Genomic DNA, 24,644 nt, shown 5'->3' with positions numbered 1-24,644 from the left:
GGATCTTAAGTACATTAAGGTAGAGTGAACCTCTATGAATGACTCATGGAAAGTGTAATCTGTCTATGCTATTGGAGATTTGCAGGAGTAGGACACATCTTTACACACACACACACACACACACACACACACACACACACACACACACACACACACACACACACACACACACACACACACACACACACACACACACACACACACACACACACACACACACACACACACACACACACACACACACACACACACACACACACACTCACACACTGTCTCTCTCCCAATACCAAGTGAGGGAGATTATTCATTTGACAGATTTGAGCCAGGGTCCTAAGCCTCCCTGTGTGTGTCTATGTGTGTTTGTGCGTCCGTGCATCCATGTGTGTGTGTGTGCGCATAAGCCTCTGTGTGCTTACTGCCACTGTCTCTCTGCAGCGCTGCAGTCCCATACTGACAAGTTATTAGGCCTCTGCAGAGCCAGCTAATACACACGTCAGGCCTCCATTCTAACTTTGAGGGTGCTTAGCAGCCAATATGACAAGCTGTTAAGTATGGCAAATAAGACTGGTTGAAAAGAATGGCTACCCCCCCCCCCCCCCCCCCCCCCCAAAAAAAGGTAAAAAGTCTGGCTGATTTGATAGACAGGTATTAGTTTAACTTAAGCGTAATCCTCAATTTTAAAGGGATAGTAGAGAGAGAAGTGTTTGGTGTGTGTAGTGTGGACAGGGGGTTGAGGGTTCTTTGGAACAGCCTGTAACACAAAACTCATCGGTGTCCACAATTACTCGGTATTGCTTCTTTCCTTCATTCCTCCTTTCCTAATTCCTTCCTTCCTCACTTCCTCCTTAAGAGTGAAAAAGTATGTATGTGGATAAACGTGTGAGTGGAACATGATGGATGATGGACACTATTACAGATGATGTTCACTAGTGACACCTGCTGCCCAAACAGACACATGGCACTCTGCTCCACTCGAAGCAGCTGCAGAGATCTAGGACTTCTCTCAATTGGATTTGCTCAACTCCTGTCCTCTCTCTTCCGTCCTCTCTCGCCTCCTTTTGAAAAAGGTCAAAGGTAATAGCGGAGAGGCGACAAGGTGACGGAACGTGAACGGAAATGCGACTTTCGAAAACAGACAGCCCTCCACCGCGCGTCATCAGGCAAATTACTTTTACAGGGGTAGAATAATCGCAAAAGGACTTTGTAAAGTGACACAAACTAACTTGGTTGTGCAAGACATTTTATAGATGACAGGATAAGTAGAACACGGTTCTTAAATGTTTGCATGCTTTTCTCTTTTGAGAAAACAATAGCTGATCAACGGGGGTGAGGCAGATTTCAACACTGTTCTGCGAAGGACTCCGGTAGGATGATACATATGACAATCCTTGACGAGAGGTCGATTTCCAGGAGGGGAGGACACTCTTCCGTTCGCCTACTAACGAATTTACACTCTCCTTGACCACTCGAACGGTGCCCGGGTCACTGGACGGAGGACAGACTTGTTCCCAAATGAGAAGAGTCTCAACAGTGAAATGCCTACTTGCTCAATGCAGGCCACATCTTAATATACACACAAGAACTGACTTGGGATCAGCTGTGAAGATCTGTTGTGAAACACCATGGCGTCATTTGCTCGTAAACACTAACTCCAGGATGGTGGTTTCTATTATCACACACACACACACACACACACACACACACACACACACACACACACACACACACACACACACACACACACACACACACACACACACACACACACACACACACACACACACACACACACACACACACACACACACACACACACACACACACACACACACAGAGTAAGTGCTTACCGGTGAGCAGGGAGACTCGGTGGAAGGTGCCCTCCAGCTTGCCCAGTAGGATGTGGACAAAGCAGTCTTTGGATAGTTGTCCCGCCTCTTTGGAACTCTGGTCGTACATCACCACTTCCTGTTTCCTGCCCATCTCAACCTGCAGAAACACGAATGTGGAAGAAGACGTCCGAGATCAATGGAGGTACGGCAGTATCAATGGACGCAGGTATGAAGGTCTCGTAACGAATGAGTAAAACATGGCTATGTTGCACAGATAAAAAAAGACCACAGCTGTTTGCATTAAAGCATAAATTTATGTTCATTTTTTTGTAGGGGTTGATACATTTTTTGCTAGGGCTAATCAAGTCTAACATTTTAAAGTTGAAATGTCAAAACTTTAGAAACCTTTTAAACCTTGAATACACTACAAATTTGTATTTCCTACTATGCAGGAAAATTCTCAGCACCAAAAGAGTGATACAATTAAGATCCTACATCTATACTTTCAAAGACAGGACCTTACTGCTTTTGTTCATCTGGAGGAAAAAATGTCCCTAACAAACTTGCCTACAGTGCATTCGGAAAGTATTCAGACCCCTTGACTTTTTTCCACATTTTGTTACGTTACAGTCTTATTCTAAAATTGATTCAAATTGTTTTCCCCCCTCATCAATCTCCGCACAATACCCCATAATGACAAAGCAAAAACAGTTTTTTATCAATTCTATCAAAATCTATAAAAAACCAAACTGAAGTATGACATTTACATAAGTATTCAGACCCTTTACTCAGTACTTTGGTGAAGCACCTTTGGCAGCGATTACAGCCTCGAGTCTTCTTGGGTATGATGCTACAAGCACACCTGTATTTGGGGAGTTTCTCCATTCTTCTTTGCAGATCATTTCAAACTCTGTCAGGTTGGATGGGGAGCGTCGCTGCAAAGCCATTTTTAGGTCTCTCCAGAGATGTTCAATCAGTCTCCAGTCCAGGCCCGGGGTGGCCCACTCAAGGACATTCAGTGACTTGTCCCGAAGCCACTCCTGCATTGTCTTGGCTGTGTGCTTAGGGTCGTGGTCCTGTTGGAAGGTGAACCTTCGCCCCAGTCTGAGGTCTTGAGCGCTCCTGGAGCAGGTTTTCATCAAAGATCTGTACTTTGCTCTGTTCAACTTTCTCCTCGACCCTGACTAGTCTCCCAGTCCCTGCTGGTGAAAAACATCCCCACAGCATGATGCTGCCACCACCATGCTTCACCGTAGGGATGGTGCCAGGTTTCCTCGAGACGTGAAACTTGGTTTTCAGGCCAAAGAGTTCAATCTTGGTTTCATCAGACCAGATAATCTGGTTTCTCATGGTCTGAGTCCTTTAGATGCATTTTGGCAAACTCCAAGTGGGCTGTCATGTGCCTTTTACTGAGGAGTGGCTACTGTCTGACCACTGCAGAGATGGTTGTCCTTCTGGAAGGTTCTCCCATCTCCACAGAGGAACTGGAGCTCTGTAAGAGTGGCCATCGGGTTCTTGGTCACCTCCCTGACCAAGGCCCTTCTCCCCCGATTGCTCAGTTTGGCCAGGCAGCCAGCTCTAGGAAGAGTCTTGGTGGTTAAGAATGATGGAGGCCACTGTGTTCTTGGGGACCTTCAATGCTGCATAATTTTTTTGTTACCCTTCCCCAGATCTGTGCCTCGACACAATCCTGTCTCGGAGCTCTACAGACAATTCCTTCGACCTCATGGCTTGGTTTTTTCTCTGACATACACTGTCAACTGTGGGACCTTATTTAGACAGGTGTGTCCCTTTCCAAATCATGTCCAATCAATGGATTTTACTACAGGTGGACTCCAATCAAGTTGTAGAAAAATCTCAAGGATGATTAATGGAATCAGGGAGCTCAATTTCAAGTCTCATAGCAAAGAGTCTGATTACTTATGTAAATAAGGTATTTCAGATTTTTTTATTTGATTAATTTCCAAACATTTATAACAAACTTTTTTGGCTTTGTCATTATGGGCTATTGTATGTAAATTGATGAGGAAAAAATTGGGCGGGTGGTAGGGTTACTGGAACAAAATGTGCGAACATAACAAAATATTACACAACATGGACAGAGTTAAAAAAAAAAATAGAACGGTATTTTCGCATTGATAACCATGAATTGATGCTGTAACAGTAAATAATGGCATTAGAATTATAAAAGTCCTATCTGTCAAAAACAAAACCAAATGCATGGGTGCAAGTGGACAGCGCAAGCCCTCTTCAGTGCATCAGCATGCTGTGTATGCTTTGTCACAGTGTGTTTGTCAGAGAGGAGGAGAGGCGAGCATGCGCCTGTGTTTGTCTCCGCGCTTGTGTGTACGTGTGTGTGGTTGTGTGTGTGAGACACGCCAGCCAGGCTCCTTCTCCGTGTTGTCAGGCAAGTTTTGGTCACATGACCAGCAGCCAGCGCCTAGCCTACTGCAGCTCTGAAACACCGCATCACTAAACAACCGCTGTACAGCACCAGGAGAGAGAGGGGAGGCAGACAGGAGAGAGAGAGAGAGAAAGAAGAAGGAGGAGAGAAGAGAGGAGAGCGAGAAGAAACGGGAGGTTAAGACGGCTGAGAAAAGAGATGGAATAAGAGAGAGCCAATGAGAAAGAGATGGAAGCGAGAGAGAGCGAGAGAAGGGAGGAGAAAAAGAGACTAGAATAACCCTTTTCTTCTTGTTGTTATCACGCACTCCCTCCATCCTTCAGATAGCATAAAGGCTACACTATACTGTAGACGCTGGGCAAAACTGCACTTCCTCCAGGAACACTGTTCACTGAGATTTACTGTGTTATATGGCATGGTACCCGCACATGCTTGTACTGTGGACGGTACACAGTTCTAGCAATGCAGTGGACGAGTGTGTGTATTTGAGAGTGTGTTACTCTGCAATATTGTGTGTTTGTGTGCGTGCCTCAGTGTGTGACAGTGTGCGTTTGTGCTTACCGTTACACATTTGCTTTCTCAGAATGTATGGGCCAACAACCACACACGTGACTGAGGCAGGCCAAGGTCAGACAGACACACAGACGGCTGGTATGCGTACAGCCAGACTGAGCCATATATACTGTGTGTATATATATACAGTACCAGTCAAAGGTTTGGACACACCTACTCATTCAAGGGTTTTCTTTATTTGTACTATGTTCTACATTGTAGAATAATAGTGAAGACATCAAAACTATGAAATAACACATATGGAATCATGTAGTAACCAAAAAAGTGTTAAACAAATTAAAATATATTTTATATTTGAGATTCTTCAAATTAGCCATCCTTTGCCTTGACAGCTTTGCACACTCTTGGCATTCTCCCAACCAGCTTCAGAGGTAGTCACATGGAATTCATTTCAATTAACAGGTGTGCCTTGTTAAAAGTTAATTTGTGCAATTTCTATCCTTCTTAATGTGTTTGAGGCAATCAGTTGTGTTGTGACAAGGTAGGGGTGGTATACAGAAGATAGCCCTATTTGGTAAAATACCAAGTCCATATTATGGCAAGAACAGCTCAAATAAGAAGAGAAACGACAGTCATTCATTACTTTAAGACATGAAGGTCAGTCAATACGGAACATTTCAAGAACTCTGTGTGCTGTTTGAAGGAAGTTGCTAACTAGCGCAAGCGCAATTGCTAACTAGCATTAGCACAATGACTGGAAGTCTATGGGTATCGGCTAGCTAACGCTAGTTAGCGTTGGCTCACAAAACTACCTGTAACTTCCTTCATACTGGACACAGAGACATAAGAATGGTATCCACGAGTTCATCTGACTCTGGGGAAGTAGATAAATGGCATTGCTGCCAAAAATCCTGAACTATCCCTTTTTTTTTTTAAAGACCCCTGTGACATGTTTATAACACATCTACAAAACCTGCATAACACCTCTATTACACTGTTGTCACCAGTCATTTTCCTCGTGCGTGTTTCAGTGACCCATGAGAGCGGCGACAGCATCTCAACCTGAACGTCTAGTCTGTGTTTAAACACAACCTCCAATAAAGCAGTCACCTGAACCCATCAGAGTCCACTGATTCTATCTGAAGCCCAGCCTGATACTCCACAAGACACGTTTGTGTGTGTCAAAGGTCAACAGGGCCTCCACCCTAACCCCTACCGAGACACTCCCATCTCCCCCTCCTCTCACCCCTGATATCTTTTTCCCCCCTGCCCTCCCTCGCTGTACAAGGTGTTCCATCCAAATGGGATCAGAGCTACAGCCAGAAGGTGAAATCACCACCTGAGGATTACAGAGCAGCTTCTCACTCTGACCCCCCCCCCCCCCCCCCCCCCCCACACACACACACACTGTACATAAGTGTAAATGGATCACTGTTAAAGGCTGTCCTTTAATCCTTAAGATGATGTCACCGGGAGCCTGTTTCCATTCCAGAATGATCACATTCACCTGCACAGGTATCCAAGATGCATCTATGCTGGACGAGGGTTCAGATAATTATACAATATTCATAATTCAAGAAGATATAATCACCCTTAGATCACCTTCCTTCTCTTCATGTTTATCTTATCTCCGGTTAAACCTTTTATGTTTTGTTATGCTCTGAGAAAAGTACAGTAAGTGATGAGAGAGAGACATAGAGAGAGATGGTACAGAGCAGGGTTGTGCTCAATTGAGAATTAATTTGAGAATTCCTTCAAATTCCAATTCAATTCTTCAATTTGAATTGAATTTGAATGGAAGTAGTAAACAGAATACAGAATTGCAATTCAATTTTGAATGAAAGGAAATGTCATTTAATTCATTGAAATTCAAATGCCTATTCTATTCCATATTAGGTGTAGTCTATACAAATATTCACATTTTACATAAAACATCAAACATGTCGTTTTAAACATGAATATAAAATGTTTTTGAAACAATTCATTTTCAGGACAAACTCTTAAAATGAATTATCAAGGAAAACAAAACCTGTGTACGAATATTCTAAGTTACTACATTTAATTAATCACTTACATTTTGTTCAATATTGGGAAAATACAACATTTGCCAGAATGCATTAGTTGAACCCTCAAGTTGACCCTGAGGTCTTCTAAAAGAAGCCAAACAAATGAAACGGTTGGTGGAAATATAATTGGCTAATCTAAGCATGAGGTTTTAAAGTGATATATCCTTTGGTATCTGGAAGTGGGACCTGTCAGATTCAATCAAACTGATGTTCTATGACTGATTGGAATTTATTTGAATTGCACTTAAATTCTACTTCCTGTCACTCAAATTCCAATTCTACATCCTGTGGGGTGTGGCCAATTCAATTAGAATTTCAACTCATGAGTTGAATGGGAGTCAATTCCAAAATTCTGATTTGAGCCCAACCCTGGTACAGAGACAGTATTCCAGTATCTGCATGATTACTGCATTGTTAGAGGTTAATAACCTCTGGAGTCGACCTACTGCAGCATACGAACCAGCTCAGTCCCTCACCTTCACCAGCCTGCAGGCTGCAGCACTACACTACTATACTGTTGTTCTACCACTAACACTGCAGGTGGTACATAGGAATAACAGAGAAGGAGACAGATAAAAGGAGGGGAAGAGAAAGAGAGGGGGAGAGAGAGAGAGAAGCAGTGCGAGAGAGAGAGGGGCAAAAAACGATAGAGCGTGGAAGTCAAAATGCCAACAGTGAGCTGGCATCACAGCAGGATGTAAATAGAGAATAGTGGCTAATCATGTCCTCTGTATTCCCTCCTCCGCAGAGAGAAGGAGGGAGGGGGAACGAGAGAAGCAGAGAAATAGAGAGGACTGTATCCTCACATTGCCTGGGAAATGTGCAATATAAAAAATGTACGACAGAAGATAAAAACATTTTCCCTCTGTGACTCGTCTGTAACTCTAAGACCTCACCCTCTCAGCTGAAGTACTATCTGTGTACAACAGCGAGACGTCTGGCTTCAAATATAACTGTATGAGCAACAAACATGACACAGGCAGTAGGGGGAAATGGCATGCAGGGAGAGCTTAAAATGTTCTGGGTAGAAATGCAATGGTTTCAACTGCTACTGCAGAGAAGACGGGAGTGCCATAGAATAGAAACAGGTGTGGTGTTGCAGAGAAGACAGACGGGAGAAACGTGAGATTAGGTGCTGCAGAGAGGACCGTGGAATGCCAAACGCAGGCACACACACACAAACCCACAGGTGCGCACAGGGTCATTGGTCACAAGGGTAATGCAGAGCTGAGTGTGTGTGTGTGTGTGTGTGTGTGTGTGTGTGTGTGTGTGTGTGTGTGTGTGTGTGTGTGTGTGTGTGTGTGTGTGTGTGTGTGTGTGTGTGTGTGTGTGTGTGTGTGTGTGTTGGTCACCCAACATCACCACAGTGCTACTATCAGACATAAAAACCTCAGAGGTCAGGAACTCATGGCCTCGTTCAGTGATTTCGTTGCCTCCCAGTCCCCACAGACAGTTATTATCTGTCCATGTGATTCCCAGTAGATTGTTGCAGGTGGGTGACGGTTCTAACCATCAAAGCTCTGTAGCAGAGTCCACTAGCAGGGTGTGATACATACAGCCCGTCAGTAAAGATAACACTCAATGGGGATATGATGTCATTGATTGGCACTGGCAGCTGGCACTGCTGTGTCTGTGTGTGTGTGTGTTTGCTCAGACGTGTTTGGGCAAAGGTCCCCTCTATCATTTGCTGCGAGAGGGTGTGACAGATCGAGTGACCAAATCACTCCAATGACCGATGATGACCGTACACCACGAATGGGCACCATAAAGGGACCTTCCCACTGCCCCTCACCCACAACCTCTCTCTCTCTCACACACACCTGTCCAATAAAAGGAGCACGTGCATCTTGGAGTTCAAGAGGTAATGTGTCACATGGGCCAACCTTGTCACACCAGCATGGCCATGTTTCACATCACAGTACAACACATCTCTCCCACACTCCTTCTCTGTCATGCTCTACCTTCTTCTCCATACCCCCTTTCTCTCGCTGCCTTTCACTGTGTGCGTCTCGCTCAAGCCACTTTTAAACCGAAAAGTGAGAAAACATGGCATATACACCGGTTGGCCTCGTTCAAGAAAATGGTTCGCTCCTACAGACAATGAGTTATGTGACCGTGGCGTGCTATATGAAGTAGGCAGACAGGCATCAAGGCAGTCAGTTACTGATTGATTGAATGCTGGGCAAAACAAGTGACCTAAGCGACTTCGAGCGGCCTCCTGGACTTTTCACACACAACAGTATGTAAGGTTTACCAAGAATGGTGCAACAATTCAAAAAAACATCCAATCAGCAGCAGTCCTGTGGGTGAAAATTTGAAGGAGAATGGAAAGAATGGTGCAAGCTAACAGGCGGGCCACAAACAGACAAATAACAGCGCAGTACAACAGTGGTGTGCAGAACGGCACCTCGGGAACGAGCATCTCGTCAGTCCTTGTCACGGATGGGCTACTGCAGCAGAAGACCACACCGGGTTACACTCCTATCAGCTAAAAACAAGAAGAGGCGACTCCAGTGGGCACGCAATTACCAACACTGGACAATTGAGGAGTGGAAAAACATTGCCGGTCCGACAAATCCCGGTTCCTGTTGCGTAATGCCGATGGCAGAGTCAGGATTTGGCATAAGCCGCATGAGTCCATGGCCCATCCTGCCTGGTGTCAACGGTACAGGCTGTTGGCGGTGGTGTAATGGTGTGGGGAATGTTTCCCTGGATACAAATTGAGCAACGTTTTCATGCCCCAAAGAACTCAGGCTGTTCTGGAGGCAAAGGAGGTTCTGACCCGGTACTAGATGGGTGTACCTAATAAACTGGCCATCTGAGTGCATTTTCTTCCCAGCTCTTCTGGTTCTGAAGTGACCCTTTAGTCTCTCCCTGTTGTTGTGTGTCTTAACAAGGCTTTACCAGCATCAACACATAATGTTTCTCGTCAGTCAGGTCAGGCCAGGTTCCCAAGGTGAAAAACACCGTATGACAAACCACACACCGTATGACACGTGACTCACCACTTATGACATCACTTGTGGGTATGAAAACACAGTGTCGGTCAGGGCTGGGCTAAAATGTAAGTGTTGCTTAAATTGTCTGCCCTAAAGGAAATCACTAAAAACCCTGCTGCTCCCTCCTGTGACACACACTGGGTTACCCTGAGTGGTGCAATAGGCATGTTACTGTAAACCTAACTAGAACTGGAAATGGACCTAAAAACTATGTCTAAACTGCTGTACCTGGATGGACTTCAGTACGACACTATCCTCGCGTACGCTTACTCCGTCACCACCGCTAACTGGAAATAACACGTCAACGGGTCAGAATATGACACCTGGGCAACCTATTGTATACTGGAGTCTTGGGTTGAAATGAGAATGATACCGTGAACTGACAATCCACTTTCAGTCACTACTACAAAGAGTGAATGCAAATAACACACATGTATGGTTCGGGATATGGTACTTATCATACGCATCATGTAAATGTATCCCTTTTTCTTCATGTCTCATCCATATTCAAGACAAATTGTGGAAGATATTTGTCATGTCTACTAAGGAGACGATAACGCATCTGTGTCTTCTGGGTGACCCACGAGGCATTGCACTACATTAAGTCATTACCCAGGATCCTTAGCAGGTGGCGTTGAAGGAGGATACTGGGAGGTGGCATATGGTGGACCTTAAGTAGAGGTTACAGAGATCCTTAGATAGTAAACGGCTTTATGGGACACGTGCTGCCGGAACCCAGTCTTCAGCCAAATGGACCAATTACCATCAAAGACTAACCGGTGACAACTGAACCTCAGTAAAGGGTTGTCAGTAGAGACTGAAACAACTGCTGATGAACTGGAGCGAGAGGGGCAAAAAACGAGCGTGTGCGACTAGTTTTATTGCCTGAGCTACACTGTCAGGCTACATAGTACAATATAGCACTACAGTAGAGAACAGGAGAGGATGGTGGCTTCCCTAAAGGGCGGGTCTAAGTGTCTCCCTGGCCCTGACTGGAGCTAGTCGATCTCCACGCCATCTGTCAGGCCTTGCCCTGGCTCACTCTTACACCACATTCAGCAACATTGAGCAGTGTGGAGGGATTAGCGTCGCTTAAGCCAAGAAACCACCCAGCCTGACCATAAAACAGTCATTGACTAGGGAGCCATAATGCTGTGGAGCTCAAGGTTCACCCACACACCACACACAAATACGGTCACACACAGCCTACTGTATTTAACTGACCTAGTTTACTAGAGCCTGCCAGTGAACTACATGGGGGTTATGTAGGGAGGGAGGGGAGACACCATTTGGATTCCAGTCCATACACAGAGTTCACTGAACCTAACCCTGTGATGATGAAATCTGAAAGGGCCGAGCATAGAGCCTTGGGGGACGCCTGCCATTTTCACTCAATGGGATGCAGGCAGGAGGTAGCCCACCCATGAATACGCCCTCTCTCGCTCCCTCCTTCTTCAGCTTCCTACATTCAATCCCACAAAGACCCACTATGGTGTCCTTTGCTTCCTTGGCAGGCTGTGTGGGGGTGTTTGTGGTGGGTTGGGCGGGAGCCTGCATTAACACCACACAGCCGGTCTGCACGTGCCCAACTCGCGGCCTGACAGGGGCCACACAAAGGGGGATGATGTCATGCTTAGCCAATAACAAAGGACTCTCTGGGGCCGTGTGGACCTTCCCTCTCACCCTGCTAGTTCCAGCTTTATCCAGCCTACCATTAATCGGCAGCATTATCCTCTTTACTGTGTGTGTGTGTGGGGGGGGGGGGGGGCAGGATAATAACAACAGCTAGCCAGCCACAGGGCAATGCTGGAAAGAGAGAGAGAAAAGGGGAACAGAGAAAGAGCGGAAAGAAGGATGTTGATAGAGAGATGATGAAATAGAGGCGGGGGAGGGACACACACACACCAGGACAGAGAGACAGAGTGTGTGTGAGAGCAGTGCAGAGAAAAGATACACAGAGAAAGAGAAAGGATGAAATAAAACAGATAGCGTGAGAGGAAGATGGAGAGAGTGAGAGGGAAGGAAAGAGGGACACCCCACATGGTGCCTTACCACTGTGCGACCTGCCAGCCTCTCAGCCCCATTAGAAATTAATGATTCATCATGTATTATTGTGACAATTTGGAGTCCCTTTTATTGTTAATAAGAATAGAATACGTTTCTAAAGACTTCTACATTAATGTGGATGCTACCATGATTACGGATAACCCTGAATGAATCGTGAATAATGATGGAGTGGGAGACGCATGTTTACACACTGTTTTGTCCACTTCATATGTACACTGAGTATACAAAACATTAAGAGCACCTGCTCTTCCCATGACATAGGCATAATCCTGGACTTCCTGATGGGCCGCCCCCAGGTGGTAAGGGTAGGTAACAACACATCCGCCACGCTGATCCTCAACACAGGGGCCCCTCAAGGGTGCGTGCTCAGCCCCCTCCTGTACTCCCTGTTCACTCATGACTGCACGGCCAGGCACGACTCCAACACCATCATTAAATTTGTAGATGACACAACAGGGGTAGTAGGCCTGATCACTGACAACAACGAGACAGCCTATAGGGAGGACGTCAGAGACCTGGCCGTGTGGTGCCAGGACAACAACCTCTCCCTCAAAGTGATCAAGACAAAGGAGATTATTGTGGACTACAGGAAAAGGAGGATCGAGCACGCCCCCATTCTCATCGACGGGGCTGCAGTGGAGCAGGTTGAGAGCTTCAAGTTCCTTGGTGTCCACGTCACCAACAAACTAACATGGTCCAAGCACACCAAGACAGTCGTGAAGAGGGCACGGCAAAGCCTATTCCCCCTCAGGAGACTGAAAAGATTTGTCATGAGTCCTCAGATCCTCAAAAGGTTCTACAGCTGCACCATCGAAAGTATCCTGACTGATTGTATCAACGCCAGGTATGACAACTGCTCGGCCTCCGACCGCAAGGCGCTACAGAGGGTAGTACATCACTGGGGCCAAGCTTCCTGCCATCCAGGACCTCTATACCAGGCGGTGTCAGAGGAAGGCTCTAAAAATTGTCAAAGACTCCAGCCACCCTAGTCATAGACTGTTCTCTCTGCTATCACATGGCAAGCGGTACCAGAGCACCAAGTCTAGGTCCAAGAGGCTTCTAAACAGATTCTATCTCCAAACCATAAGACTCCTGAACATCTAGTCAAATGGCTACCCAGACTATTTGCATTGCCCCCCCTCCCCTCTCCACACCACTGCCACTCTCTGTTGTCATCTATGCATAGTCACTTTAATTAACTCTACCTACATGTACATACTACCTCAACTAACTGGTGCCCCCACACAATGACTATGTACCGGCACCCCCCTGTTTATATTGTTATTTTTTTACTGCTGCTCTTTAATTACCTTTTACTTTTCTCTTATTCTTATCCGTATTTTTTAAAACTGCCCTGTTGGTTAGGGGCTCGTAAGTACGCATTTCACTGTTGAATTCGGCGCATGTTAATAATAAAATATGATTGAATTGATAAGGTGAATCCAGGTGAACGCTATGATCTCTTACGGATGTCACTTGTGAAATCCACATCACTTCAAATCCGCAAGACAAGGGGGGGGGGGGGGGGGGGGGGGGCACTCAATATTAGGAAGGTGTTCCTAATATTTGGTATACTCGGTGTATCGTCGCTGTCGATAACAAAATAGTTCTATAAGAGGCTTTGAATAAAAGTGTCCGATTAAATGACTATGTTTACAACTTCTAGCATCCCAACCAGACCAAGGTCTCTACACACTGACTGGGGGACCTTTAGCCATTGGTCTATTAAAAGAAGGGTTGCACAACAACATCCTGCTCAGGTTAATAATGGCTCTAACCTGGTTGTAAGCCTGAGCATTGGCAGTATGCCAATGATGCATATTTGAATCTGAGAACGAGTGAGAGAGAGAGAGAGAGAGAGAGAGAGAAAGAGGGTGAGAGAGAGAGAGAGAGAGAGAAAGAGGGTGAGAGAGAGAGAGAGAGAAAGAGGGTGAGAGAGAGAGAGAGAGAAAAAGAGGGTGAGAGAGAGTGTGAGGGGGAGAGAAAAAGATAGACGAAGAGAGAAGGCGAGAGAGTGAGCATGTCAAGCTAAGGATGTCTTTCAATCCCAGGGAACAATGACATCAAGAAGTATTGAAAATAAAAGCATATTTTAATGAAGTTGACTGGAGGTCTAAGGCGACGCTGCTTCCACTCATGTCAGACACCTCTAATTTTCACAGTTAATTTACATTTACAGGCTGAGTTGGAGAGAGTGACTCCAGGTGATTAAAGCATTAATATAACCTGCTAGGGAAGGAAAGAGAGAATGAGAGGGAGCACAAGACACACTCACACATGCCAGGTCAGGCATGCAGGGTCAGGTGGTTCACATCAGGAAGTAGAACACTGGTTTTTATGAGCTACAACTCAAAGTGCCTGTGTCACACCTAAAAGAATTCTCACCAAATGTTTCTGTCTTCATGATACTAAAGGGCAAAGTGTCATCTGGCTCCGTTAGCATCGCAGAAGCAATGCTCTGGCCGTGTTCTCTGGCATTTCTTGTTGGATTACGTTCAAACTATGCCACTATAGCACTGTGTTCGGTCTTGGTGCCGCTGTAGGAAGGAGGATTGAATTTCCACAGCTCTGTTATGACTGATTCATTTTTTTTCTATTATTTTCTATTTGTCCCTGTGCATTGTTGGGAAGGGCCAGTGCGTATGCGTTTCACTGTCAGTCTACCTTTTGTTTACTAAGTATGTGACAAATGTTATTTTATGTGTCGTGTAAAACCCCTGGATAGAGCACACACACACACGCACAAACAGGCAGACACACAACATACACACTTGGGATTCCCCGCTGAGTTTCTCCAGTTTCACACAGTGACTAAAAATACAGGAGTTGTGTCGCATGCCATGGCCGTGCTACGGGGGGAAAAAGGCTGTCATATTGGGAGCAGAAGTCATGGAAAAAGGGAGTATCCAGTTTCAGGGCCACTAATAAGCAATAAACCTACAGTACAACTGCCTGCCAGCCAAATATAGCACCCAGAGATCCAGGGCAGAGAAGACGCTCGCCAGAGAGATCCAGACTAACCACACAACACAGAACAGCACGTAACAGACTCCTACCGGAGCTGCATCAGAGAACATTAATGGTGTCTGGTACTGGACTCCTAGAACAGTGTTTCCTGGTCCTCGACTACCCCCAACAGTACACATTTTCATTGTAGCCCTGGACAAACGCGCCTCATTCAACTCATTGAGGGCCTGATGATTAGTTGACAAGTTGAATCAGGTGTGCTTGTCCAGGGTTACAGTAAAAATGTGTAGTGTTGGGGGTAGTTGAGGACCAGGGTGACTCACGGTGACTCACATCCACCCTCAGACCTCTAACCCCTGACCCCTTGACCTACCTTGACCTTGCCATTGGGCTGCAGTAGCTCGGTGACGGACACCTTGTCTTGCTGCAGTCGCCGCTTCACCAGCTTGGAGCAGCACACGTTGACCGCCCCCTGTATGTGGGACGCGTTGTACTCCGAGAAGGTCCTGCTGTCAATCACCAGCAGGCGCCCCGCCCCCCTCTGGATCAACCCTGCCAGGCGCTTTATGTCCATGGCGCTCCGCCTGGCTGGTCCCTTCTCCCCCGCCATGATGCCACAACGAGGGGTCGCAAGAGAATGAGTGGGTGGACGTGGGAGGGGTGGCGTTGAGGGGGAGGGGTGGATGAGTGGAGAGAGGGAGTATCGGTGGAGGAAGAGGAGAAGAGAGCAGAGCAGAGGAGGTCAATGGAGGAGAGCAGCCACTGCCACTGGAGCAGGCCTCAGGAGATCCATGGTGTCTGAGGAGAGAAGCAAAGAGAAAAAAAGGGAGAGAAGAAGGTCAATAGAGTCCCTTTTCATGTGGATGGCTATAAATGAAGTGCTTTGTAACACTAAACTAGTGGCAACTGAGCAGCAACAAACTTTAAGGAGATAAAACCTTAAAGGGAAATGTCACAATTTTTGTAGTTAAAAAATATAGAAGATAAGTGTTTCCAATGACATCATCAACCAATTATAATTGGTTAAAAATCACATGGTGCACCACCGATGATGTCATTGGAAACACTTATCTTCCTCTATCTTTTTCACTACAAAACATAGAAACGCGCAACTGTCACATACGTTGATGTCGGGGTGGTGCTGGAGATGATGAACATGAAGGAGAAGATTTTTTATATTTCCATTTCACTTTGCTTTTGAAACACAAGGGTTATAAGACAGACTTAGGGTGTACTGAAGCTTTCATCCTGAGAAGTTTGGAAACATGACATGGTGATGATTGACACCACACAGTAACGAAGAGAACTAAGTAGCCTATTGTCTTCCATGTTTCCATCACGTATACCAGAGCAACATAAAACAAACCACATCACCCATCAGTCCCATTATCTCAATGTCAAGTGTGCACAGTATTTTTGCATTTACAGTCTTATGTGCAGACTTCGCTCACCTCGCGTATAAAAATAACTGGAGTACTAAACATGGATATTAAATGTTATTTTAAGACTTCACAAGGGCCTGGATCATCCACTGGGCTCAATCTGTCCTGAGATCTGAGAGAGCTATCATCAACAATAGACAGGCGCTTTATATACGGATTAGTACGCATGGTAGAATTGAAACTGTGTGTGTGTTTGTTTGTTGTGGTGGGTGCAGGGTCTCTTGTGTGGCAGCTCGTGAAACAGGAAACTGAGGGGCTGAGGTAAATTAAGCCGGGGGGGGGGGGGGATTCACAGAGCAGGTCTGGGCACAGATGAACAGCCTGTGTGTGTGTGTGTGTGTCTCTGTGTGTGTGTGTGTGTGTGTCTCTGTGTGTGCGTCATTTATCACAGAGAACCCTGCACAAACTTGATGGACTGCCTCCTCTCATCTATCACACATAATCACTTTCACTCCCACCGCCACCCCCGCAACTGTCAAGACTGTCAGCTGACACACACACACACACACACACACACACACACACACACACACACACACACACACACACACACACACACACACACACACACACACACACACACACACACACACACACACACACACACACACTTCATGTATACACATGTGAACATACACAGTGCAGTCCCTGCCAGTTGGGTTGGGTGAATAACCCAACATGTTGGGTGGTTTAGATTACCCAAACATGGGTTCATTTAACCATCGGTTGTTGTTTCATTTATTTATTATTTTATATATTCTACCCCTTTTTCTCCCCAATTACGTGATATCCAATTGGTAGTTACAGTCTTGTCAAATCAAAATCAAATCAAATTGTATTTGATTGAGAGCCGTGCGTCCTCCGAAACGCGACCCCGCCAAGCCGCGCTGCTCCTTCACACACTGCTCGCTTTAACCCGGAAGCCAGTCGCACCAACGTGTCGGAGGAAACGCCGTCTAGATGGCGACCGAAGTCGGCGTGCATGCGCCGGCCCGCTACAAGGAGTCGCTAGAGCGCGATGGGACAAGGACATCCCAGCCGGGCCAAACCCCTAACAACGCTGGGCCAATTGTGCGCAGCCTCATGGGTCTCCTTAGACCGCTGCGCCACTCGGGAGGCCTTCTGTACAGCACTTTGAGATATCAGCTGATGTACGAAGGGCTATATAAATAAACTTGATTTGATTTGATTAGAGGTGACGCGTGCAGAACGCTGAACGAAGGAGAGCTCGGTTTGTTGTTTTGAAAGTCTCTGAAAAAGTGTTCTTTTGAAAAAGTTTGACTAGCAGCTACCTTTTGAATTTGGATCCCACGACGAGGCCAACCAAAAGTCTGAAGAGCTGCTTGGCGTAGCAGCTAGCCTAGCTGCTAACTAGCTATCACGCTAGCAAAGGTTTCCTGAACGCTTGAACAAAGCCTTGTGGCTGTCTAAATCCCTGCTGTTTTGCCGCTGTTTCCATCTGCCCTGCGACCTGCCCTGTCTGGGACTGCGTGGAGTACCAGCGTTAGCCTAAGTTGCTACCGTGACATCCGAAACCAAAGCCGGGAGGAATAACATTGACGACAGTGTTTCTCTATCACAAGTGAAGGATATTTTAAACTAACAAAGAGGGTTCTACAAGCAGTTGCTATAAGCAGTTGTTATAAAACAGGAAAATTGCTTCAAAAGCTTTGTCCAAATACTGATGGACCTGACCAGAGAGGTCCAGGACCTTAAGAATCGTTTACTATTCTCCCAAGATGAGGTGGATGTCTTTCAGAAATATTACAAACTGTAAGTCCACACCCTTTACTCATCTCTATGTTTTACTAATGACCTACCCTTGGCATTAAACAAAGCCTGTCTGTCTATGTATGCTGATGATTCAACCCTATATGCGTCAGCAACCACAGATAGTGGAATCACTGCATTCCTAAACAAAGAGTTGCAGTCAGTTTTGGAATGGGTGGCTAGTAATAAACTAGTCCTGAACATCTCTAAAACTAAGACCATTGTATTTGGTACAAATTATTCCCTACGTTCTAGACCTCAGCTGAAGCAAGTTGAGACTAAATGACTTGGTGTTACCTTGGATTGTAAACTGATTGGGAGAGGTCTGTCCGTGATAAAGAGATGCTCGACTTTTTTGACGCCACACTCCAGAAAGCAAGTCCTGCAGGCTCTAGTTTTATCTTATCTTGATTATTGCCCAGTCATATGGTCAGGGGCTGCAAAGAAGGACCTAGAAAAGCTGCAGCTGGTCAAGAACAGAGCGGCATGTCTCGATCTTCACTGTAATCACAGGTCTAATATGAATACTATGCCTGCCAGTCTCTCTTGGCCAAAAGTAGAGGAGAGACTAACTGCATCACTTATTTTTATAAGAAACATTAAGGTGTTGAAAATCCCAAATTGTTTGCATAGTCCACTTACACACAGCTCTGACACACACTCTTACCCCACCAGACATGCCACCAGGGGTCTTTTCACAGTCCCCGAATTCAAGAAAGTATTATATAGAGCCATGATTGCACGGAACTCCCTTCCATCTCAGATTGCTCAAGCAAACAGCAATTCTTGTTTAAAAAATCAACATTTAAAGCAACACCTGTTCCCTATTTGACCTAGATATTTATTGTGCTTTTTGTCACGTTGGTATAAAGGATTCAGGAGACAGGCGCAGGAATGCGCAATAGTGTTTTTTATTGACCCAAATTACAGCGTGCCGTGTAAAGGCACGGGGACGAAGACCAAACAAACACGTATACAAAACACAGGGTTGAAACCCAAACAAAAGAGCGAGGAGTACCTTGAATAAATACACCGGGGCGAGACCCGTAATCATCTGCACAATACAAGCACGAAAGCCAAAGCAACAAGGCACAGGTACTCACACAACCAAAGGATATTGTAACAATAATCGACAGCCCAATAGTGAAACAAAGGGCACATTTATACAAATACAGTCAGTGAGGAATTGGAACCAGGTGTGCGTAATGACACAGTTCAGTGCCTAGAGGCCGGTGACGTAGACCTCCGAAACTGGTGCACGGAACGAGCAACAGTACCGGAGGGATCCGTGACATATTTACTAATATGCAGGCTATGTGTGATGTTTTAAATGTATGTAGTTCTGGCCTTGAACTGTTCTGGTCTATTAATGTCCTGTATTATGTCATGTTTCATATTTTGTGTGGACCGAAAGGAAGAGTAGCTGCTGCTTTCGCAACATATAATGGTGATCCTAATAAAATAAAATAAAATAATAATAATTTTTTGGCCACCCGTAAATGTCATTCCATTTCCTCATGTTAAGTTTTTACACTGCAAATTTGAATTTTACTTTCATATTTTTGCACATTAAATATTCTAATATGAAATGTATAACATTAGCATTTACATATTCCAACATTGGGATATGCATAGGTTTTTGGAGAACTCATACACTCGTGTAAGCCTCATCAAAGCTTCAAAAGTGTCAGCGTTCAACCTTAACATGTGATAACAATACAACAGCGCAAAGGAACCGGAATGCCATTGTCTCACGGGTGGCCAAAAATAACTAACTATCTGAAAGCAAGGCTCATACTAAGCCACACCTCCGGTTTTCTGAGCTGACCCGCTGGATCTTATCACAATAACCCAGCAGTCAATAACTCAGCACCCAGCATCAATAACCCAGCAGTCAATAACTCAGCACCCAGCATCAATAACCCAGCTGTTTTTAAAGAAAACAACCCAACTAAGTGACCCGACGCCTGCAACCCAGCAGTTGGGTCAACCAAACAACCCAGCATTTTTTTGCGGAATGCACCATTCACCATACACACACACTGACAACCATGTACTACACAGAGAGAAAGGGAGGAAGAGAGAGGGGGAAGAGATGGAGACAGAGAGAAAGAAAGCATGTGTGTAAGGAGTGGGAGAGGGGATGAAAGACTATGTGAGAGAGAAAGAGAAAGAATTTGTGTGTGTATGTGTGAGAGAGGGGTGGGAGAGAGAAAAAGTGTGCGTGAGAGAGACAGAGAGCGAGAGAAACAAGAAACATTCAGTCCTGTCCAGTAAAATAGTGGGGACTTGGTGGGTGACAGAAAGAGAGACAGACAAAGTAGAAAGAGAGAGCTCTGGTCAGCAGGCAGTCAGTCAGCAGTATCCGTGGACGGGGGCCATGATCTACTCAACAACCTTTAACCCCTACTATGACATATCGCCCCCGCACAGTGAGGGTAGGAGAAGAGGGGAAAGGAGGGATTGTTATTCCGCAAGGACCTCTCAGCCTAGCAACACAGCTAGCTCCAGGCTAGGGGAGGGGGAGAGAGCCGTGCAGATGGAGCAGAGCGAGGAGAGATTGAAGAGAGAGAGCGAGCGAGAGGAAGATAGAAGAGAGGGCAAATAGAAGAGAGGAGAGATAGAAAAGAGATATATAGACGATAGGAGGTAGGTGGTTGCTTGGCAACGCTCCCAGTGCTAGCACGGCATCTCGAACACGGAAGAACTAACTAACCTCTATACGTAGACAGCTAGAGCTAACGGACTCCTCCAGCATAACACAAAGACACTGGGACTACTATGAGCAAAATACTTTGAAGGCGTTGGAAGTACATATTTTTGGGGGTTGAAAAGATGCTGAAAAGATGTCTTTTTCAACGTCTTGTAATGTCTTTTTCAACGTCTTGTGCTCGCTATTCCCTGCTATACTCTACCGTGTCTAGACGTGAAAGAGTAGACACACGTGTACGCAATATGCATGGTTACAAATCTAAAGCACACGCAACAACAAATCAAATCTTATTGGTCGCGTACACATACAGTATTTTGCAGTTATTATCGCTGGTGCAGCGAAATGCTTATGCCCCCCCCCCCCCCCAAATAAATTAACAAACATCACAATGAGCAATGTCAGAGTCTGGAATATAAATATATATGTATATGATAGTGTGTTTACACATTATGGACAGTATATGAATAGAAAAGATGTGTACAGCAGTAGTTATATAAGATGACACCGAACACTAGGAACACCTTCCTAATATTGAGTTGCAACCCCCACCTCTTTTGCCCTCAGAACAGCCTCACTTGTCAGTGCATGGACTCTACAAGGTGTCGAAAGCTTTCCACAGGGATGCTGGCCCATGTTGACTCCAATGCTTCCCACAGTTGTGTCAAGTTGGCTGGATGACCTTTGGGGGTGGACCATTCTTGATACACACGGAAAACTATTGAGCATGAAAAACCCAGCAGCGTTGCAGTTCTTGACACAAACCAGTCTTGCCCATTCACCCTCTGAATGACACACATACACAATCCATGTCTCACTTGTCTCAAGACTTAAAAATCCTTTGTCAACCCATCTCTACTATTTCATCTACACTGATTGAAGTGGATTTAACAAGTGACATTCAATAAGGGATCACAGCGTTCCCCTAGATTCACCTGGTCAGCCTATGTCATGGGAAGAGCAGGTGTTCTTAATGTTTTGTATACTCAGTCTACATATGAGGTGGGTAAAACAGTATGTAAACATTATTAAAGTGACCAGTGTTCAATGTATATAGGGCAGTGGTCTCTAAGGTGCAGCGTAGAGTACCAGGTGATAACATGTGACTAACCCATAGTAGGCCAACAAAAGAAATCACACGCAATGCATGTAAACAAAAATCCACACATGCCCCCCCTTCCTCTCTCTCCCACACAAATACAAAAAAACGGATTTGGTTTCCTCACCTGAGCTAGCAGCTAGTGTAGCCTCACTGCACCAAGGATGTTAGCATCCCTATGTCATCCTTACGATGCTTCATAACATCACATTGCATAGCATGTCTATGGCATTCGAGTTGTTCAGACAGACAGTGCTAAAGAACAGGCTGAGCACAACACACACGGACGCTGCTTATGTCTAATGGCGCCAGAACCCGCCCTCCCATCTCCCTCCCTCCCTCACTTTCTCGTTTTCTTATGCAGACAACAAGGAAGGCAGGGAGGGGAGGGGTGTGCAGGTTACATCTGTAACCGGGAGGAGAGAGGTACCAGCTATCACGCCATCGTTGCATCACAGCTTGCCTCTCATTCCCTTCTGTTTGTCTAGACTGAGAGGGAGGTAAGAGAGCAGAGAAGGGGAGGCCCCAACCTCAGCATCCTCCACCATCCAACATGGCAACGCAGCATCCTTATTGAACACGGCAACTTCATTCCCTCTCCTGCATAACGCGTCTCCTCCATCTTGTATTTAGAAACCATAAAAAACCCTCAGAGATTTAGAAGAAAAAAGAAAAACTATCTAAAATAGCCAGCGGGAGTCTGTTTTTATTTTTAAATCTTGGATGTACAGAAGAGAAGTTGGAAACAGAAGAGTGGAACAGGTGGAACACTGACTGGAGCAGATTCTCGGGTTGCCATAGAAACAGCCCGTATCGGGTAGAGCAGGGGGCACGAGGAGGACAGAGGGAGGGAGGATGCTGTGTAGTGGGTACTGGTAGGGTAAGGTACCACCACTTAGGCTGGCTCCAACACAACTAACCAATTACTAGTGAATCTGAAACAGGTTCATATATTGTCAGGACGAGGCTATCAAAAATATGCACTTTTAGGTTCTGTAGTAGCCCAGGAGTAACGAAACATGAATTAAAAAATAACCAACACTCTCAAACTGAGTAAATGATTTTAGTTATTACATTTAGTAATAAACTCATTTCTGTTCAATACATTTCAAATAAACAACTCAGTGCTGGCTGTCTTCTTACGGTCAGTAATTACACATAACCCTGTGGTTAAACAAAGAGATCAACTGGAGGACACCCAATGACGAGGTAACTTCATCCGGGTTAATCATCAACTCCCAATAACGTCATCCACAGACCTCATAGGAATCTGTGGAACACAAACAGTTACTTCATCCCGTGCCATGTCCTCTTTCCCTTTTATTTTACTGACCAGCAATCACCTATAACAACTCGACCAAAACATGGGAATGTGTCGAGCACAATAAACATATGACTTCAGAGCCGTCTCCTCTTTCCCTTCACCTATATGACAACTCCACCAAAACATGGGTGCATCTCAATAGTCCTCCCCTTGACTCCTTTCCTTCTTCTGCACTGATGTGGAAAACCTATAGATAAGGGCCTGAGTGGCGATGAAGGGAGGAGGAAAGGAAGCCACTGCAGACTATTGAGATGCAGCCCAGGCAGGTCTCTTCCAGGCCTGGGGCCTAAGGCTAGTGCTCCTGCTGTGATAATCAGTTCAATATGGACACCAGTGTAACATAACCAGTGTAACATCTGACAAGACTATTTTGCTCCTACAAATGCCACAGTGGTGACCACAGCAAGATCCAACCCCGGCTCCACAAAGAACACAATCTTCATTGAACACTATGGCCATTGATAATGAGGTGATCATGTTTCTATAAATAATGCCATATCTCATGTGTGGTTAACCTACAATCCCAAGCTCTCATTTCCTTAACCCAAAGACAATGATTTCCAATAGAAAATACCAGTGGAATTCAGTCAAAATGTAAATAAATACTAGTTACCCTCCATTATGAATGAATATAGTGTCATTGGCAGCGTACACGTATACAGGCAATACTGTTCAGCGTGTTGATTAGAGAACTTCCCTGCAGATTCAATCTGACCCTAGACCCCATGCCCATTGTGTGTGTGTGGATACTAATGACAGGGGTATGACAACAGGGTCAGTGAGATGAGCTGAGAGATAAAGAGACATGTAGCACTCCAGTTGATCTCTCAACCCCGCTGTGTGTGTGTGTGTGACGGCACTTATCTACCATCTACCCCCCTGTCCCATCATAATAGAATAATAACATAGGCAATTTAGCAGACACGTCTATCCAAAGCAACTTACAGTCAGTCGTACATTGTGAGCAACGTGCTCTACCAACTGAGCTACAGAAGACCACCATCACACAGGCCTTATTCACTGCTGCTACGATGGGCCGTCTAGGACCCAGTGAGGCACAGGGCCACTGTGCACAGTTGCTGTTTAATGTTTACACACACTCAGAAACGCCCGCACACACACCGTGTACAGTGTAGCTCTCCCTCGGAACTCAAACAGCACAATAACCATATACTGTAACGAGCAGCTGTTATTACAGCACCTTCTCAGAGGGGAAAGCAGACCATACAGCCATTGCATCACCACCCTCAGTACCGTAGCCGCACCTGCTGTAACACACAGGACACGCACAGACAGTACGCAATGATGTTCATCATCTCCACTATTCTCTCTCTCTCTCTCTCTCTCTCTCCGCTACACTGTTACATAGCCCACTCTGTCTACATTTCAGGTGAACCTCTAAGCGAAGGTCCTATATCTGGTTCAACCCGTGAATGCTGCCAACAACACCTACA

At 45.5% G+C, this 24,644-nt stretch overlaps 1 protein-coding gene across 3 annotated transcripts in view; it reads right to left on the bottom strand.

Annotated features, from left to right (window-relative positions):
• LOC129862740 (dual specificity protein phosphatase 8-like) overlaps positions 1 to 24,644 on the bottom strand; it is a 61,780-nt gene that overhangs the window by 35,413 nt on the left and 1,723 nt on the right. For 2 of the 3 annotated variants that reach the window (XM_055934658.1, XM_055934657.1), the window contains exons 2-3: positions 15,219 to 15,643; positions 1,848 to 1,986 (exon numbers count right to left, since the gene is read on the bottom strand). In XM_055934658.1, coding sequence (XP_055790633.1) covers positions 1,848 to 1,986; positions 15,219 to 15,455 — 376 coding nt within the window. In that variant the 5' untranslated portion in view covers positions 15,456 to 15,643. Of the gene's footprint in view, positions 1 to 1,847; positions 1,987 to 15,218; positions 15,644 to 21,993; positions 22,168 to 24,644 lie in introns of those variants that run through there. The other variant, XM_055934659.1, reaches the window with a different exon arrangement.

The sequence above is a fragment of the Salvelinus fontinalis genome, chromosome 9 (genome assembly GCF_029448725.1).
Source record: "Salvelinus fontinalis isolate EN_2023a chromosome 9, ASM2944872v1, whole genome shotgun sequence".
NCBI classification, from domain to species: domain Eukaryota; kingdom Metazoa; phylum Chordata; class Actinopteri; order Salmoniformes; family Salmonidae; genus Salvelinus; species Salvelinus fontinalis.
This window is presented reverse-complemented; position numbering and strand designations above follow the sequence as displayed.